General features: G+C 47.9%; 1 protein-coding gene across 7 annotated transcripts in view; it reads right to left on the bottom strand.

The window, feature by feature from the left end:
• The window catches only part of ADAMTS12 (ADAM metallopeptidase with thrombospondin type 1 motif 12), a 353569-nt gene that overhangs the window by 110544 nt on the left and 224785 nt on the right, over positions 1–18240 (bottom strand). For 6 of the 7 annotated variants that reach the window (XR_002092999.2, XM_059725240.1, XM_059725239.1 and 3 more), the window contains one exon: positions 10579–10671. The exons of the other annotated variant lie outside the window; for it this stretch is intronic. Coding sequence is in view for 5 of the 6 variants with exons in the window: in XM_059725240.1 (XP_059581223.1) it covers positions 10579–10671 (93 nt within the window). In the remaining variant the exon portion in view is untranslated. The remainder of the gene's footprint in view (positions 1–10578; positions 10672–18240) is intronic. 7 annotated transcript variants of the gene reach the window in all.

Raw genomic sequence — 18240 nt, 5'->3', positions numbered from 1 at the left:
CTGAAGCCAAGTAAGCCTGGCTTCAAAATTCTAAACATTTTGAATCTTTCAAAATGTTTCAAGTGCCCTTGCTTAATTTTGAACCTGTTTCAAAGGCTTTTGCTTCATTTTGATTTCACTGTTTCGAGCTTGAAACACATTGAAACATCTTTGAAACAAAACATTGGGCAAAATTTTGCACAGCTCTAGTGTGCATCTAAACGTGAATGCCCTCAATGCATATTAATGTAGGCTAATCACGACTACATTTGATACCTGCAAATGCAGGTATAAAGTTTAGGCCTGACTATTTAATATGCATTAACGCATCTTGTAGACACAACCTAGAACTAACTTTAGTGCAGGATCTGCCCTGCCACTAGGGGTGCCAGCCTAAGCCTCACCCCAGGGAATATCCAGCCCCTGATCTGGGGCCCTGCTCCCTAGCATCCCATTCCCCCACCCACAACCCCACACTCTGGGCTTGAAGACTCAAAATATTGTAAATATTGTATATCATTTTCCCCTTGTGTATAGTTTTTCCCTTGCATATAGTTTCTGACTTGTAAGTGGGTTTTTTTATTATTGGTGGGTGGGAAGGGTGGTGGAGGGGCTCTGTTGGTTGAGGGGGGAGGGATGGGGATGGGCATTGTGAGGGTAGTAAAGTATTTTTTGTTTCACCCATGTGCATGTCACTGGTGCTGGGGGTTGACAGGGGATAGGGGGTGTGTGGATGGTGGGGCAGGCGGGCTGGAGTGGGGAGTGCAGGAGGAGGGGGTCAGCCAGGTCCTCCCACAACCAGTGCCCTGGGCCGTGCTGGTGAGTGCATGGCTGTCCTGGGGCCTGGATTGGGGGGAACCTCCTGGTGCCAGCAGGGCCAGAACCATGACCAGCAGGAGTGTGGGGCACTGGTCAGCACTGGCAGAGGCTGGACTGGAGCAGCAGGGCACTGGCATTGCTGGCAGGGGCAGGAGTAGGGGCAGACGCTGGAGCAGCCCTGGTGCAGGCATGCAGGGTAGGCAAGGAGGGCACTGCTGCATGCTGCTCCTGAGCTGGACATACAGCTTCTGGGCAGGGAAGGGGCTAGCCAGGGATCAGATTTTACCAGATGGCTGCTAGGTGCTGGCAGCTGACTCTGGCTTCAACATGGCTGCCAAGAGCTGGAAGCCATGTGGCCAGAGATTGGAGCTCCCCACAGTGACCACAGGGACACATGGCAGGGCTGCAGAGACTTGGAACTAACTTTAGCCCCAAGTCCTGCAAGTGTAGACACCTGCCAAAAATCACTTAATGAGCATTAGCTTAACGTCTATTAAATTTAGTTGCACTTAAATGTACATGTAGATGTGCCCTATGTCACACAAAATTAGGCTCTACGCCCCTTGAAGAGGCAGTAGTGAGATTTCATTGACGTTAGGGCTGGAAGGGACGTTGTGAGATCATCAGGTCCAGCCCTCTGTCCAAAGAGCAGGAAAGTCAACTGGGGCAGATGACCCTAGCAAGGTGAGCATCCAGGCATTTCTTGAACATACGCAAAGTAGGTGCTTGCACCACTTATGGGGTGAGTCTATTCCAGACTCTAAAGACTTGGATGGTAAAGAACTTTTTCCTTATGTCCAGTCTAAAACGGTCTTCCAACAGTTTGTGACTGTTAGACCTTGTCTTCCCTTGGGGTGCCCTGGTGAACAGATGTTCTCCCAGTTCCTGATGCACACCTCTTATATACTTATAGGCTGCCACCAAGTCCCCACTGAGCCTTTTCTTCTCCAGGCTGAAGAGCCCCATGCCTCTCAGCCTCTCCTCATGAGGCCTGTTCTCTTGACCTCTGATCATGTGTGTGGCTCTCCTCTGGACTCTCTCAAGCTTCTCCACATCCTATTTAAAGTCTGGAGCCCAGAATTGGATGCAGTACTCCAGGTGCAGCCTCACCAATTCTGAATAAAATGAAAGGATGACTTCTTGCATCTTGCTTGGGATGCATTGGTAGATGCAAGCCAGAGTTTTATTGGCTTTGCCAGCTGTGGCATTGCATTGGTGGCTTATGTTCATCCTGTAATCAATTATGACCCCCAAGTGTCTTTCGGTCATGGTGCTAATGAGTGTAGTACTTCCAAGCCTATAAGTATGGTGTGGGTTCTTTTTCCTGAGGTGGAGCACCTTGCGTTTCTCTATGTTGAATGTCATCAGGTTTTGGTCCACCCACCTAGTGAACCTCTCTAGGTCATCCTGAATCTCCAGCCTATCCTCTAGCACAGGGGTGGCCAACCTGTGGCTCTTCAGAAGTTAATATGTGTCTCCTTGAATCTTTGCAAAAGCACATGATACCAGCTTCCATTTGGAAGGTTGAAGTGCTCAATGCCTTTTTCACCTCAGTCTTCACAGGTAAGGTCAACTCCCAGACTACTGCACCTGGCAGTACATTTTGGTAAGCAGGTGAGCAGCCAACAGTGGCAAAAGAACAGGTTAGGGACTACTTAGAAAAGCTGCATGTGTACAAGTCCATGTAGTCTGAGCATGCTGAGGGATATGATTGCAGAGCCACTGGCCATTATCTTTGAAAACTCATGGCAATTGGGAGTGGCCCTGGATGATTGGAAAAGGGCAAAAATAGTGCCCATATTTAAGAAAGGGAAGAATAAGTTTCTAGGGAACTACAGATGGGTGAGGTTCACCTCAGTTCCTGGAAAAATCGTGGAACAGGTCCTCAAGGAATCCATTTCTAAGCATTTGGAAGAGAAGGAGGTGATTAGGAGCATGGTTTTAACAAGGGCAATCCATGCCTACCTGATCTGGTTGCCTTCTGTGTTGAGGTGACTGGTTCTGTGGCTATAGAGAGTACAGTGGACATGATATACTTAACTTCATCAAGGCTTTTGATACAATCTCTCAGAACATTTTTGCAAGCAAGCTAAGGAAGTATGGGTTACATGAATGGACTGTAAGATGGAAAACTGGCCAGATCATCAGGCTCAAAGGGTAATTGTCAATGGCTCAATTTCTAATTGGCAGCCAGTATCAAGAGGAGTGCTCCGGGGGTTGGTCCTAGGGCTGGTTTTCTTTAATATCTTTATCAACAACCTGGAAGATGGGATGGAGTGCACCCTCATCAAGTCTGCAGATGACACCAAGACGGGGGGAATAATACATAGACCTGTGCGAGTTGCCAGCGATCTGATCTGGCTTTGAACCTGGCTGCTTCAGATGGCAGTGATCTCATCTGGAGCTCTGGACCGGGTTTCCACCTCAATCCGGCCAAAGAGGCTCCAAAGCTTCGGAGCTGCCTCGGAGATCCAGCCATAGGGCATAGGGGGGAAACAATGAAATATCTATAACGTTGTTGTTTTTTGTCCTATTTGGATAGAACTTGCAGGGGTGGTAGCTCTTACTGAGGCCACAAAGTCTGCCAAGTTTCAAGAAGATTGGTGCAGGGGTTTTGGGGAAACTGTACCCCAAATTCTTGAAAGCAAAACTCCTGTCATGTCTATGCGTTACACCACAGGGGGGTCAAAACTGCAGGGCTGGTAGCTCTTGCTGAGGCCACAAAGCCTGCCAAGTTTCAAGAAGATCTGTGCAGGGGGGAGCTGCACTTCAAGCTGAGGACAAGCAAAACTCGTGGCATGGGTGACACTGCGTGTGCTAAGGTGTAGTGGGGTGACAGCTTCAGGGATGGTGGCCTTTGCTGAGGCTACGAAGCCTGCCAGCTGTCAAGGAGATCGGTGCAGGGGGGTTCTGGGGCCTTACACCTCCAGCTGCTGACAGACAAAACTCTTCCCATGGGTGCTTGTGGGACTGACTGTGTCTGTCTTGGGCCAATTGATTGTTTGTATTGATTCTTTCCTCTCCTTAGCCTCGTTTTGCAGGTGCTAATTGATGGCAATTAACTGGCTACATTAGCTAGGTCTTGTGTATTGAGCTGGTCCCTGAGTGAATCATGATTGATTGGTAACTGGTAACACAGTAGCTTAGCAGCCAGGCCTGCAGTAGTGTCTCCCCCACCCAAGACAGACAGTCAGTCCCATAAGCACCCATGGCACGAGTTTTGTCTGTCAGCAGCTAGGGGTGCAGGGCCCCAGAACCCCCCTGCACCCATCTCTTCGACAGCTGACAGGTGTCGTGGTTGCAGCAGGGGCCACCACCCCTGCAGCTGTCACCCCACTGAGCCTTAACACACGCAGTGTCACCCATGGCACACGTTTTGCTTGTCCTCAGCTCGAGGGGCAGTTCCCCCCAACCCCCTGCACTGATCTTCTTGAAATTTGGCAGGCTTTGTGGCCTCAGCAAGAGCTACCAGCCGTGCAGTTTTCACCCCCCTATGTTGTAACGCCTAGACGTGACATCAGTTTTGCTTTCAAGAATGTGGGGTGCAGTTCCCCCCAACCCCCTGCACCAATCTTCTTGAAACTTGGCAGGCTTCATGCTTTCTCCAGATTCTACCACCCTTAAATTTTTATCCAAATAGGACAAAAAACAACAAAGTTATAGATAGCTTATTTTTTCCCCATTATACCCTATGGCCAGATCTCCAAGGTGGCTCCGAAGCACTTCGGAAGCTCCGAATCACTTGGGGAAGCCTAACGAGGCCAGTACTTCAACCCGGGTGTGCTGCTTCAGACCCCAAAGTGTCTGAAGCTTCTCCAGATCCGAAGCTCTGTCCGAAGCCTTGCACAGCCCTAGTAATAGATACACTGGAGAATAGGGTTAGGATTCAGAGAGACCTCAACAAATTGGAGGACTGGACCAAAAGAAATTTCATAAGATTCAATAAGGATAAGTTCCAAATCCTGCCCTTAGGACAGTACAGGTTGCACAATACAGGGTGGGGCCAGACTGGCTCTTCAGAAACGGATCTGGGAGTTACAGCAGACAGTAAGTTGAATACGAGCCAGCAGTGTGCCCTTGTTGCGAAGAAGGCTAACAGCATACTGGGCTGCATTAGTAGGAGAATTGCTAGAAGATCAAGGGAAGTGATTATTCCCCTCTGCTCAGCACTGGTGAGGCCATATTTGGAGGACTGTGTCCAGTTTTGGGCCCCCCACTACAGAAAGTATGTAGACAAATTGAAGAGAGTCCAGCAATGGTCAATAAAAATGGCTAGGGAGTTGGGGCACATGACTTCTGAGGAAAGGCTGAGGGAACTAAGCTGATTTAGTCTGGAGAAGAGAAAAGAAAATTGAGGGGGAAATTAATAGCAGCCTTCAACTACCTGAAAAGCAGTTATAAAGAAGATAGAGTTATACTATTCTCAGTGGTGGCAGTTGGCAGAACAAGGAGCAATAACCATTTGTAGCAAGTTGCAGTAAGGAAAGTTAAGAAATACTTTCTTACCATAGGTGATATGTAGGAGGGGCACAGGGGGGCATGTGCCCCCCCCTGAGATTGGCTGCTGCCAAAGCCACCACCAGTTGTCGCTGCCCCCCCCCGCCACTGACACAACTGCTGGTGGCTGCAGGCAGTCCCAGCTCACCATACACAACAGTGCAAATGGCAGCTGGGGGTGGTCCCCGCTCACTGCCCACCCCACTCCTTACCACTTACACCTCTGTGGCCACCTGAGGATGGTCCCTGCTTGCTGCTGCCACACCCCCATCACCAACACTGCTGTCTGTGGGTGGTCACTGTTCCCCCCCCCCCCCCCCCCCCCAGCCTCTGGAGGCACATGTCATTCATGGAGGATAGGAAAGCACTAGAACAGGTTACCCAGAGAAGTTGTGGAGCCTTCATCCTTGGAGGTTTTTAAGACCTGGCTAGACAGAGCCTTGCTTGAAATGATCTAGTTGGGGATGGTCCTGCTTTGAGGAGGGGGTTGGACTAAATGAGCTCCTGCGGTCCTTTTCAACATATTCGATGATTTTATGATGATATCTTCCACTATTATATAGCCTCCTGTGAAATTAAATGGACTGCAAATGAAATCTCAGGGGGAATTTTGACTGGTGAAAAGCAATTGCCTCCACTGGAAGCTGGAGAATTCCAATTAATTTTAACTACCACAAATGGCCAGGATTTCAGTCTCATCTCATCCATTATTTTTTACGGCAGTATTTACTGCATACTTTTCAACATACTGACTGAGTGCTTTTGAGTGGTGTGTTATCTGATGCAACTAATGTCTGTCATTTGTTTGTTCACTCATCTTCTCCCGGAAACTGTGCACAGGGGAATGTCTTTTTTTGGTAGGGCTCATGTGGGTTTTTAATCGGATCTTACTATACAAATTATATGCATGTCAAATTCATATAATATATTCATATATAATATAATGTTATGTTATGTGATACAACGTAATACAATCCAATATACACACAGAGCGAATGCCAAAGAAATGTACATTGCAGAAGGTGCTAGCATTTGTGATAACCATAAATAAAACACATAATAAATTATTTCAGGTTAGCTTCTACTTATTGCAGGTTGAAATGGATAGACAAAAAAGTGTTAAGTCAGCTGAACCACAGTAAATTCTCCCTCTACTTCTTTTTACAGTTTGTAACTGTTCAGTCTGTCCACTCCTACAGCCTCCCTCCAGAGAAACATTTTAATTTGCTTTCTGGTCATTTACCAGATTAGTGGGATGGGTTGAATGAGAAACAGCAGCCACTAACACTGAGAAAATTATCAGGTGAGAGATTTCTTGTTCTGTTGCATAGCTTCCATGCTTAATCACCTTTAATGGAAAGGAGTGAGCAGTGAATCACAGAAGTAGAGGATAGAAATGATAAGGAGAATTTTAATTATTAGTATAGCATAATATAAAGCAGGAATGGATGTTTCCCTCCATGTAACGCAAAGAAGGTGTGGGAACCAATCTTGCAGCACTTTCCTAGTAAAGAATGCCTCTGCAGAGGAAAGGACACATACTTTACAATTTTCCCCCAGGTGAAGCTACACATTTTCCCCCGTACCCCATGGGACTTCAGCGAATAGTCTCCCAGACACTTAGCTTGCCAGCTGGTGAAAGATTTTAATATTTTGCCTACAGCAACTTTGAAGCCCTAAGGCCTTGGTATTTTGAACAAAATGTGACTACTGGGTTACAACTTTATATTCCCAAGATCTTTCTTTTAGAGTGTTAGGAATGTGCATTTATGCCTAAACTGGCCAAAGGGACATGAAAGGTTGCAATGAAAAGATGAAAGAACAATTTTCTAGAAACTGGGGGAAAAGGAACTTATTTTGAATAGAAATGTTTCTAGACCACTAAGCATAAGCAACGTGTCAAAGGGGAAAGGGGGGGGGGGGCATATGCCCTCCCTCCCTCCCAGATTTCTGTGCTGACAGCAAGGTGTGAAGCCTGGCAGCAGTGGGTGGCGGTGGGGGTGTGATTTATGCGCCAACAGTGGGGCTGCAGCCTGGCTGGACCCAACACCTGGCAGCAGCGGGGGTGGGGGTGGAGGCAGAGGCAGGGAATTGTGCCTCCCCACTGGCAGCACTTCCATGTCACCTATGCCACTAAGTATAATCTTTTCTGAAGACAACAACAGTGCAATTCTTATTTGCATTATGGTAGCATTTCAAAGCCTGTCTTTCAGAGATAGCAATTAGCCACAGGCTTGTATGATCCAACGTTCCATTTAATTTTGGCATCTGAGATATTCAAATGGAGAGTCCAGTATCATAGTAGCTAGGGTCAGGAAGGACCTGAACAGATCATCTAGCCTGACCCCCTGCCACAGGCAGGACTGAATGCTGGGCTCACAAGACCCCAGACAGGTGATCATCCAGACCTCCTCTTGAATTTGCCCAAGGTAGGGGCGCGGACCACCTCCCTGGGAAGTTGGTTCCAGATTTTGGCCACCCTAACTGTAAAATATTGCCTTCTGATCTCTAACCTAAACCTATTCTCCATCAGCTTATGACCATTGTTCCTTGTCACCCCAGGTGGTGCTGGGGAGAAAAGGGCTCTGCCTATTTGCTGTTGATCTCCGCTGATGAGCTTGTCGGCAGCCACCAGGTCCCCTCTCAGCCTCCTCTTGCTGAGGCTGAACAGGTTCAGGTCCCTCAGTCTCTCCTCGTAGGGCCTGTCCTGCTGCCCTCTCACCAAGCGGATGGCCCTCCTCTGAAACCTCTCCAGGCTGGCCACATCCCTTTTGAAGTGCGGTGCCCAGAACTGGACGCAGTACTCCAACTGCAGCCTGACCAAAATTGCATAGAGGGGGAGGATCACCTCCCTAGACCTGCTTGAGATGCACTTTTGGATGCATGACAAGGTATGGCTGGCCTTGCTGGCTGCAGTCTGGCATTGGCGGCTCATGTTCATCTTGGAGTTAATAATGACTCCAAGATCCCTTTCTGCCTCTGTGCTTTCAAGAAGGGAACTCCCCAGCCTGTATGTATGCTGTGGATTCCTTCTTCCAAGGTGCAGCACCCTGCATTTGTCTATGTTGAACCCCATCCTATTCTTGTCTGCCCACTTGTCTGCCCCTTCATCCAAGTCGCTGATGAAGATGTTAAACAGTGCGGGCCCAAGGACCAAGCCCTGGGGTACCCCACTGCTCACATTTCACCAGGTTGAGTACAACCCGTTCACCACTACTCTCTGGGTGCACCCCATCAGCCAATTTTTTACCCATCCAACTGTGTAGGCATCAATGCCACAGTCACTTAATTTATTGATGAGGATGGGGTGAGAGACAGTGTCAAAAGCCTTCTTAAAGTCTAGAAAGACTACGTCCACGGCGACACCATCATGCAAGGATTTAGTTACCTGGTCATAAAAGGCAATCAGGTTGGTCTGGCAGGACCTGCCTTTGATGAACCCATGCTGATTGCTCCTGAGCATGATCTCTCCTGCAGGCCCTCCACAGATGTGCTTCTTGATGATTCTCTCCAAGATCTTCCTGAGCACCGAGGTGAGGCTTACAGGCCTATAGTTACTTGGGTCCTCCTTCCTCCCTTTCTTGAAAATTGGGACCACATTAGCCAGTTTCCAATCCCCTGGCACCTGGCCAGATGACCATGAATGCTCATACAGCTGGGCCAAGGGCTCCGCGATGACCCCTGCCAGCTCCCTCAACACCCTTGGGTGGAGGGTATCTGGACCTGCAGATTTAAAAATGTCTAGCTCTTCCAGAAGATCCCTAACTACATCTGCACTGACTGAAGGCCTGACAGAGAATAGCAGGGCTGGAAGGTATCTCTAAAAGATATGAAACTATGCTAGGAACACCTAACACATAAGGGACGCTTCTTTTTAACAGGATAAATCTGCCATCAGGGAGAAGCAGCCAAGCCCATCATGCTTGAGCAGGAGTTTGGACTAGATGTCCTCCTAAGATACCTTCCAGTCCCACTATTCTATGATCTGCTTTTCTTTGATCTTTACAGCTGTTGTGCTGTCCTCATTCACATATTCTAGAAAGAATTGCAACTGAGGAAATTAACACAAGGACCTGAGCTATAATAAATATGGTACAGTAATACGCACAGCTGTCAGTTATTTTCTCCGTATCACTGCAGGATTGTAACCAGTAGTGCATTTATTAGGTAGCATGTAACTATGTGAGAAAACATTCTACCATATGCTCTTAGAAATTATTCTTCAGCTAAACAGATTACCAGAATTTTTCCCTTGATTTTCAGCTTGAAATCTTCTCATCCTTCATTTTATTCCATTCCTCCTACTTGTACTGCGCTTTCATTCTGGGACTTCTAATTTTTAATTCATTGGTGGATTTTCCTCTTGAACACTTCCTGTCACTGAGGCCCCTGGTTGCATGGTTAAGACACCATAACATGCCATGTTTCATATTAAATATGAAACATCTTTGTGGCTGGTTTGTGTTATGCTTAATTTTGAATGTGTTCCGTGTATGTAGGCATTCAAGAGCAGCATGCACAGCCCAGCTGCACAACCACTCTTTGAACATGCTGGCCTACAGGGAGGTCATGTTCAAAGGACAGCAGTGCTGCTACGCTGCACCAAGCCTTTTAAACATTTCAGGCTGGAAAGGTCAAGACTGTGGAGTTTCTCCCTGATCTTGGGTTCCACCCTGGGATCTTTAATAAGAAGCTAGGCAGGAAAAAGCTAGGCAGGCTTTAAAGTTTTCTCAAAAGAGGTCCATTTCTAGCGTCTCTTTATAAAATGAAAAACAATTATAAGCCCAGAAGAGTTTTCCTAGCATGGAATCAGAGGGACTCCAAATCCAAATGCACAAGTATTTGGATTCCAGCAATTAGACAAATCCAGACAAGACTGGATAACCTGGCTCTTTTAGCAAGCACCAGCTGAGCATAACATGGAGAAGTATTGAGGTCATATCTTGCAATCGCTCTGAACTAGGAAGCTGACTGCCTGCTGGTTTTCAGTTGGCATTGATTGAATAGAAATGTGTTTGTTAGCCCTCTCAGTTGGAGTACAAAAAGACAAACAATGATAACTTAATGAGAGCTGGTAGAGAAAGGTCAGGGATTCAGCTTAGTAGCAAAGAAAGATGCAACTATGAGTAAACTCCATGGAAGTTTGCTAAAGTTCAACAGAACAAAAATAATAGACACCTTACAGGACGCCATTTAGTTTAATCTGGAGAGTGGACAAAGCATGTCGAGTAGCAATTCATACTTTCCCAAGTGCCTTTTCAGACAATTGAAGCCCATAATCACCTTGTTTTCTCCACATCTGGTTCCATCTGCAGCAGCATCTAGTTTTGATCGGCAAGAACCTTTCACAGAACACCAGAGTGTCTGGCAGATATTCTGTAAAAGAAAGAAAAAAAAGCTACAAAAGTCTTCTGAGTAGAAACTCCAAGGCCAAGATTTTCAAGCGCCGTTTATGCATTGGGGGAATCTCAGTTTGCAATGCCTTAAAAGGGTTTGTTTTCATTTCATAGACTTCATAGATGTTTGGGCTGGAAGGGACCCTGGAGGATCACTGAGTCCCACCCGTTGCCCCAGGGGTAGGAAGTCAGCAGGGATCATAGGATCCCAGCAAGATAAGCATCCAAATGTGTCTTGAAGGTGTTCAAAGTGGGTGCTTGAGCAGCCTCCGGCGGCAGCCTATTCCAAACCTTGGGGGCTCGGACAGTGAAGAAGTTCCTTCTTATGTCCAGCCTGAATCGGTCACGGAGGAGTCTATGACCATTCCAGAAGGTCAGGTGCTCAGAACTTTCCAAAACATAGTACCCTGTCAAGGTAGTTCAAATTAAAAATCTCGAAGTGGCCATAAAGCAGCTTTAAAGGCTGTAACTTAAACATAATGTCATGTACTTCCATTATCATACTTTTTCCTGTTACATGCAATTTTCTTTCATGAAGTTGGATATTCATCAATTTACAGCTATTTGTATATAATAAAAGTTATTATTTAAAGCAAAAAATGGGTTTTGGAGGGCAACATTTGATGCAAATCTGGTGTTTAAGTCTTCAAATGCCCAAATGTTAAGTATATCCAGAGACAGGGTTTTGATTCAACCTTTCATAGACATCGGGCTAAATTATCAACACTCTTCAGCACTCCGAGTTGGGACTAGAATATCAAGAAAGCTTAGTTGGGTTTTGGCTCTGGTGCAAGGTGCGCGGGTGAAAGCCTGCTGTGCCCCCGTGAGCCCAGGGACCCCCAAGGAGAGACCCCAGGACCCACAATGAGCCCTGGCCTGCTAACAGGTAAACAGGGGCCCATGGTAGGAGCAACATAGCCAGCTGGGAGGTGGCTGAGTGAAGCCAAGGAGGGTCATGCCCCACCTTGCTCCTACTTCGCCCAGCCCCTCAGAGAGCCGTGCAACTGGAGCCTTGCGAACAGGCTGTGCAAACAGGTACACTGCTGGGCCCAGCGCACAAGTTAGCATGGGTGTTTGTACAGGAGGGTCAGTGGGAGGGCCCATGGCCCTGCCAGTGATACCCCTAGGGTAGGCAGTACCATCAGTAGCCAGCCTACCAGCAGCATGATGCAGATGGGCACATGCTGCACCCCGAGGGTCCCCTTGGAGTCTGCAGCCTCCTCCTCTGGCACCTCAGAGGCCTCCACCCAGACAGAACCCATGGTTCTGGGCTCCACACAGATGGAGACCCTGGCTCTCAGCTGTGGGGACTGCCTGGCACATTTCCAGGCTCATAAGACTGGGAGCATGGCCACCTCCCCTTGCAGGGATTGCTCCACTTTGGAGTCTCTGGGGAGTCAGACTGAGGAGCTCCAGGCTGCAGTCCAGAGACTGCATGCCATCAGGGATGGCAAGCAGGAGATTGACTCCTACTGCCAGGCCCTTCACCCCCTGGAGGCGGAGGGTAGACCAAGGTCACCTCCTAGGACAAGGGAGGACTTGGGGATCTCACATACTGTCCAGCCAGAGGGTTGGACCAAGGTGGTCAAGGGCCCCAAGGCCCGCTGCACCAAAATCCCCTCCCTCTGGAGCTCTGCAATAGGTATGGACCCCTTGCAGCCCCAGTTGAGCCTGTGAAGATGCCAGCTCCTGCAAGCAAGGGAGGACCCCCCCTACTCACCCTAAGATGAAAAGCAGAGTGGTCATCATGGGAGACTCCCTCCTGAGGGGGACTGAGGGGGCAATCTGCCGCCCCAACCCACTAGCCCAGGAGGTCTGCTACTTCCCAGGGGCCCATATCAAGGCTATAGCAGAGAGGATACCAAATATTATCCAGGCCTCCGACCACTACCCTATGCTTCTTATCCATGTGGGCACAAATGACATGGCTCGGAGCAATACCAGCCAGGTCATGAGAGACTACAGGGTTCTGGGAGAGGGGCTTAGGGGGTTGGGGGTGCAGGTGGTCTTTTCTTTGCTCCTCCCAGTTGTGGGTCATGGGCAGAGGAGAGAGAGATGGGTTGAGGTAGTCAACCAAAGACTGAGGCTCTGGTGTCACGTGAAGGCTTTGGCTTCCATGATCACAGTCTGCTCTTTGGTGAGAGACGCGGTGGTCTGCTGGGGAGAGATGGTCTCCACCTCACTCCACTGGGGAGGAGGCTCTTCTCAGCCAGACTGCCTGACCTGCTTGACTGGGCTTTAAACTGAGCCTGCCGGGGGTTGTGGGGATTACCGCCACTGGTGGCCCACTGGGTAACCCTTGTAAATCCAGAGGGCCAAGGCACTTAAGGAAACCCACCTCTACCCTAGCCCCAGAATGATCAGTGGAGAAGGCAGGGGCCCGCAGTTGGACACTTGCCTTCCTGTACACCAATGCCAGAAGCTTGGGGTATAAACAAGAGGAACTGGTCCTCCTGCTAAACAAGAATAACTACAACCTGATAGGGATAACAGAGACCTGGTGGGACTCCACCTATGACTGGGCCACAGGTATAGATGACTATACCCTGTACAGGCATGATCATGCAGATAAAAGGGGTGTGGGGGGGGTAGCCCTCTACGTCAAGGATAGCTACACTTCCTTCCAAATTGACATTGGCACCCAGGAGGGATGACTGGAGTCTCTCTGGGTCAAAATACTTGGGGAACGTGGCTCAGGGGACATCATGGTAGGAGTCTGCTACAGACCTCCTAACTAGAAACAAGAACTGGACCAGGAATTCGCCAGGCAACTGGCTGAGGCTGCACGCTCTTGATGCATGGTTGTCATGGGAGACTTCAACTATCCAGACATCTCATGAGAAGAGCATTCGGCTAAATCCGATTGGTCACAAAGCTTCCTCACATGCATAGATGAGCTCTACCTGACTCAAGAAATCTATGGGCCGACAAGAGGCAAAGCATTGTTGGACCTGGTACTGGCCAAAGGGGATGACATAGTCAGTGACCTAAGAATTGATGGACAGTTGGGTGATAGTGACCACAAGCTGATCACCTTTACTATCCATTTCAAAGCTGGCAAGTCAGTCAGCAAAGCAGAAGTCCTTGACTTCAGGAAAGCTGACTTTGACAAGCTCAGGAGTCTCTTTGTTGAGGCCCTAAGGGACCACGACTCAACAGGCAGAGTAGTTCAAGAGGAGTGGTTGCGCCTCAAGGGAGTGATCCTGACAGTACAAGGGATGTCCATCCCATCTTGGAGGAAGGGTAGCAAAAGGGTGCAGCAACCCCCTTGGCTCAGCAGGGAACTCAAGGACCTCCTATGCCTCAAAAGAGAGACTTATAAAGGATGGAAGGTTGGAATTACCTCCAAGGAGGATTACTCCGCACTGGTCCATACCCGCAGGGAGCTGATCAGGAAAGCCAAGGCTGCAACCGAGCTCCATCTGGCTTCACATATCAAGGATAACAAAAAGTGTTTTTTCAGATATGTAGGGAGTCGGAAAAGAAGCAAGGGTAACATTGGGTCCCTGCTGAACCAAACAGGACAGTTAATAACCAACACCCAGGAAAAGGCCAACCTGCTTAACGGGTACTTTGCATCAGTCTTTCATCAGTCCAGTGGGACTGCCCTGACTAGCAAGATGCGGGATGGCCAGGGTGAGGGCGTATTTATACCCAGCATCAGTGTTGATCTAGTAAATGATCACATTGAGATGCTGGACAACTTCAAGTCATCTGTTCCCGACAGCTGACACCCTAAATACTCAAGGAGCTGGCAGGTGTCATAGCTCAGCCATTGGCAAAAATATTTAAAAAATTGTGCTGCTCAGGTGAAGTACCTGAAGACTGGAAGAAGGTCAATGTGGTACCCATCTTCAAGAAAGGGCGGAAAGTAGATCCCAGGAATTACAGGCCAATCAGCTTGACCTCAAGCCCTGGTAAGATTCTCAAGAAAATTATCAAGGGGACCTTCTGGACAAGCTGGCTGAGGGCAACATCCTGAGGGATAGCCAGCACAGGTTTGTCACGGGTACATCTTGCTTGACCAATCTCATCTCCTTCTATGACCAGGTGACATATCACTTGGACAAGGGAGAAGAGATTGATGTCATATACCTGGACTTTAAAAAAGGCTTTGATCTGGTGTCCCCATGACCTCCTCGTGGAAAAATTGGCCAACTGCGGCCTTGGCTACACCACAGTCTGATGGCTGGGAAATTGGCTCTGAGGTCGGACCCAGAGAGTAGTGGTTGATAACAGCTAGTCATTATGGCACTCCGTAACCAGTGGTGTCCCCCAAGGCTCTGTCCTCGGACCCGTTCTCTTCAACATCTTTATCAATGATGTTGACACGTGTCAGAAAAGCACTTGCTAATTTCGCCTATGACACTAAACTTTGGGGCATAGTGTCCACACCTGAGGACAGGCTAGTGATCCAGGCTGACTTGGATAAGCTTAGTAAGTAGGAGGACACAAACCTGATGATGTTCAATACTGATAAATGCAAGGTACTCCACCTCGGAACCCCCCCTCCCCCCCCAATGGCATACTTATAGGCTTGGCAGCGCTACGCTTGATAGTACCACTGCTGAAAGAGACTTGGGGGTCATGATTGACCGCAAGATGAACATGAGACACCAATGTGATGCTGCAGCTGGTAAGCAAACAAAACCCTGGCTTGCATTTATAGATGGTTCTCACGTAAATCTCAGAATGTCATCCTCCCACTGTATTTGGCCTTGGTGAGGCCACAGCTGGAGTACTGTGTCCAGTTCTGGGCTCCGCAATTCAAGAAGGATGTCGAGAAGCTTGAGAGAGTCCAGAGGAGACCCAAGTGCATGATGAGAGGGCAAGAGAATAGGCCTTATGAAGAGAGGCTGAGAGCCAAGGGACTCTTCAGTCTGGAAAAACACAGGCTTGGGGGGACCCGGTGGCTACTTATAAGTACACAAGGGGTGTTCATCAGGATCTATGAGAACATCTGTTCACCAGAGCGCCCTAAGGAAAAACAAGGACCAATGGTCATAAACTCCTACAAGATCATTTTAGGCTGGACATAAGAAAAAATTTCTTTACTTTCCGAGCCCCCAAGACCTGGAATAGACTCCCTTCAGAGGTGGTGCAGGCATCTACTCTGGATTTATTCAAGAAACGCTTGGATGCTATCTTGCTGGAGTCCTTTAACCCTAGCTGACTTCCTGCCCCTGGGGCAGGGGGCTGGACTTGATGATCTTCAAGGTCCATTCCAGCCCTAATGTCTATGAATCTATGAATCTAGTCCTTGTATAGACACTTAAGTCTCGACTAGATTTTTAAAAGTACCAGGACCAGGGGCTCCCTTTGCAACACACAATGTGCCCAGATCATGCAAACTGTATCCCACCTCCAAGACTGACAAAGACTCTCTTAAAAACATGGCCACTTATTAGGCTGTAACTGGGAAAGAATGTTTTTAAAAAAGTGCCTCACAGAAATGAGCAGCAACTTTCAGATCTGACTTAGATTCCAAATGCTTGGCCCATTCCCCTTTAAATCAGTTAAATTAATCCATCAAGAGACTGGTTCAGTCAAGCTACTTGTTTGTTAGACATAATGGCCAGATCCAGATGTGTAGGCATATGAGGTTTGTGGCACCACAAACCAAACATATTTCAAATTAAACTGTGCATGATGTTGCTAATTAGCAGCTCTGGGGCAAAATCTGGTACTGGGATTTCCCAGTAGCAAAAAAAGCCCTTGGAAAAAACGCGGCACAAAGCACGCCAAAATGGTGGGACAAACATGGAAACGGGGAAGCAGGCAGCCCTGGGTGCACTGCAGATCCCCCACGCTGAGGCGCCCTGTGTCTCATTCAGCCGCTCTCTGGCTGGCTGGAGTGCAGCATGCCTCAAGACAGGGGAGCAGGCAGCCTTGGGCTGGCTGCTTCCCTGTATCCATGTGCCTAAATGAGGGGGGAGGGGGTTCCACTGTGGAGCCCCTGCGCTGAGGCATGTGGAGCCCCCAACTCAAGGCACACAGTGCCCCCAGTTAGCTGCAGAACACCTGGCTGGGGAGCAGTGTGTCTCAAGGAGGGGGAGCAGGTAGCTCTCTGAGATGGCATGCCTCAGCACAGGGGATCTGCAGTATGCCTCCATGTGCCTCAGTGCAGAGAGGGAGGGACTTCACAGTCCCCTGGGCTGTCTGCTCCCCCGTTTCCATGTACTGCTCCTCAGCTGGCTGGGGCACAGGATACCTCATCAAGGGGACTACCTGCTGGCCCACCCTGTGCTGATGCACCCTGTGCCCCAGCCAGCCCCCCCCCGTAGCACATGGAGCAGTGGGACAATGTGTTCCACTGCAAACCACACGAGCAGGGTGTGCACTGCAGCACAAAGCAGCAGCACAAATTTGTGCCACTGCTATTTTTGCTACTGTAAACACAAGTCCCTGCTTGTGTGGATGCAGCCAATGTGTAGTGTTTGTTGGTCTCTATTTTGATCACATCTTTATAATACTGGGAAAGAACAATTGAGGATAGACAACAGCTCAATATTCTCCACTTTTCAATACAGAAGTAAACTTCTCAGGCACTGCTTTGAAATCCCTTGCTTATAGTTTAATAAGAACACTGTTTAGTGGATGGATGGGGCACCACTTTTTCAGGATAAAGTGGTAATGTTAGACATTTATTCTGGTTGAAGAACTGTATTTCACTGTGTAGAATATGGTTTTGCCCTTATTTATACAGAGGATGTTTTATTCTTTTATATTCTATGAAGCACACTCCACCATTATGTTTCAAATAATCAGAGTGATACATAGTTGCTAATAAGTGTACTTCAACATTTTGTCTATTAGACTAACATGCCTGTATATTTAAGTTGAATTCAGCCCACTGTTGACAGTCACATTTTCATGCTAAGCAGATGTCCATTGATTTAAAAGCAAATGTATTCTTCCATTAAAAAGTGAGGGTTCTTTGTAGTAAACTTATTAACCTTAATAGAAATTATACATTTCCATATCCCAGACTTTTCTTCATTGTTAATAATAATAGAAGAAAAGAATACTATACATAGTATATAACATTTTAATTGAGCCCATGTGGGAGTGACAGGGTTTAATAACTCTTGAATTCACATACTGCATGATAAATCATTTATTTTATTTTCAGCATGTGCTCTGAAATCAAGGTCTCCTCTTCAAAGTATTTTCAGTCTAAGCCACTTTGTCTCTAAACTCAGAGGCTCAGGATCAAATCTCTATCTCACTGACACCCAGTAGCATAACCTGGGGCGGGCAAGCAGGACACTAGCTCCAAGTTTAGATTAAGAGGGGCACCAGAATAGCAGCCCTTGATGAGCTTGCACCACATTAGGATCACCCTGCATTACAGCAGCAGTGGCAGCAATGACACATATGCAGAACTTAGGACTCAACCACTCAGCAACCCCCTGCTTGAGGTGCCAGAATTATGAACAGCCAACACAAAAATAGGCTAAAATGCCTATCCATAAAGTCTATAAAACATTGAGTCATCCATAAAAAACTAAGCAACCAGGAGCTTGACTGAGATCCCTTGTGGGAAAGA

Source organism: Alligator mississippiensis, chromosome 3 (genome assembly GCF_030867095.1).
Source record: "Alligator mississippiensis isolate rAllMis1 chromosome 3, rAllMis1, whole genome shotgun sequence".
NCBI lineage: Eukaryota > Metazoa > Chordata > Crocodylia > Alligatoridae > Alligator > Alligator mississippiensis.
This window is presented reverse-complemented; position numbering and strand designations above follow the sequence as displayed.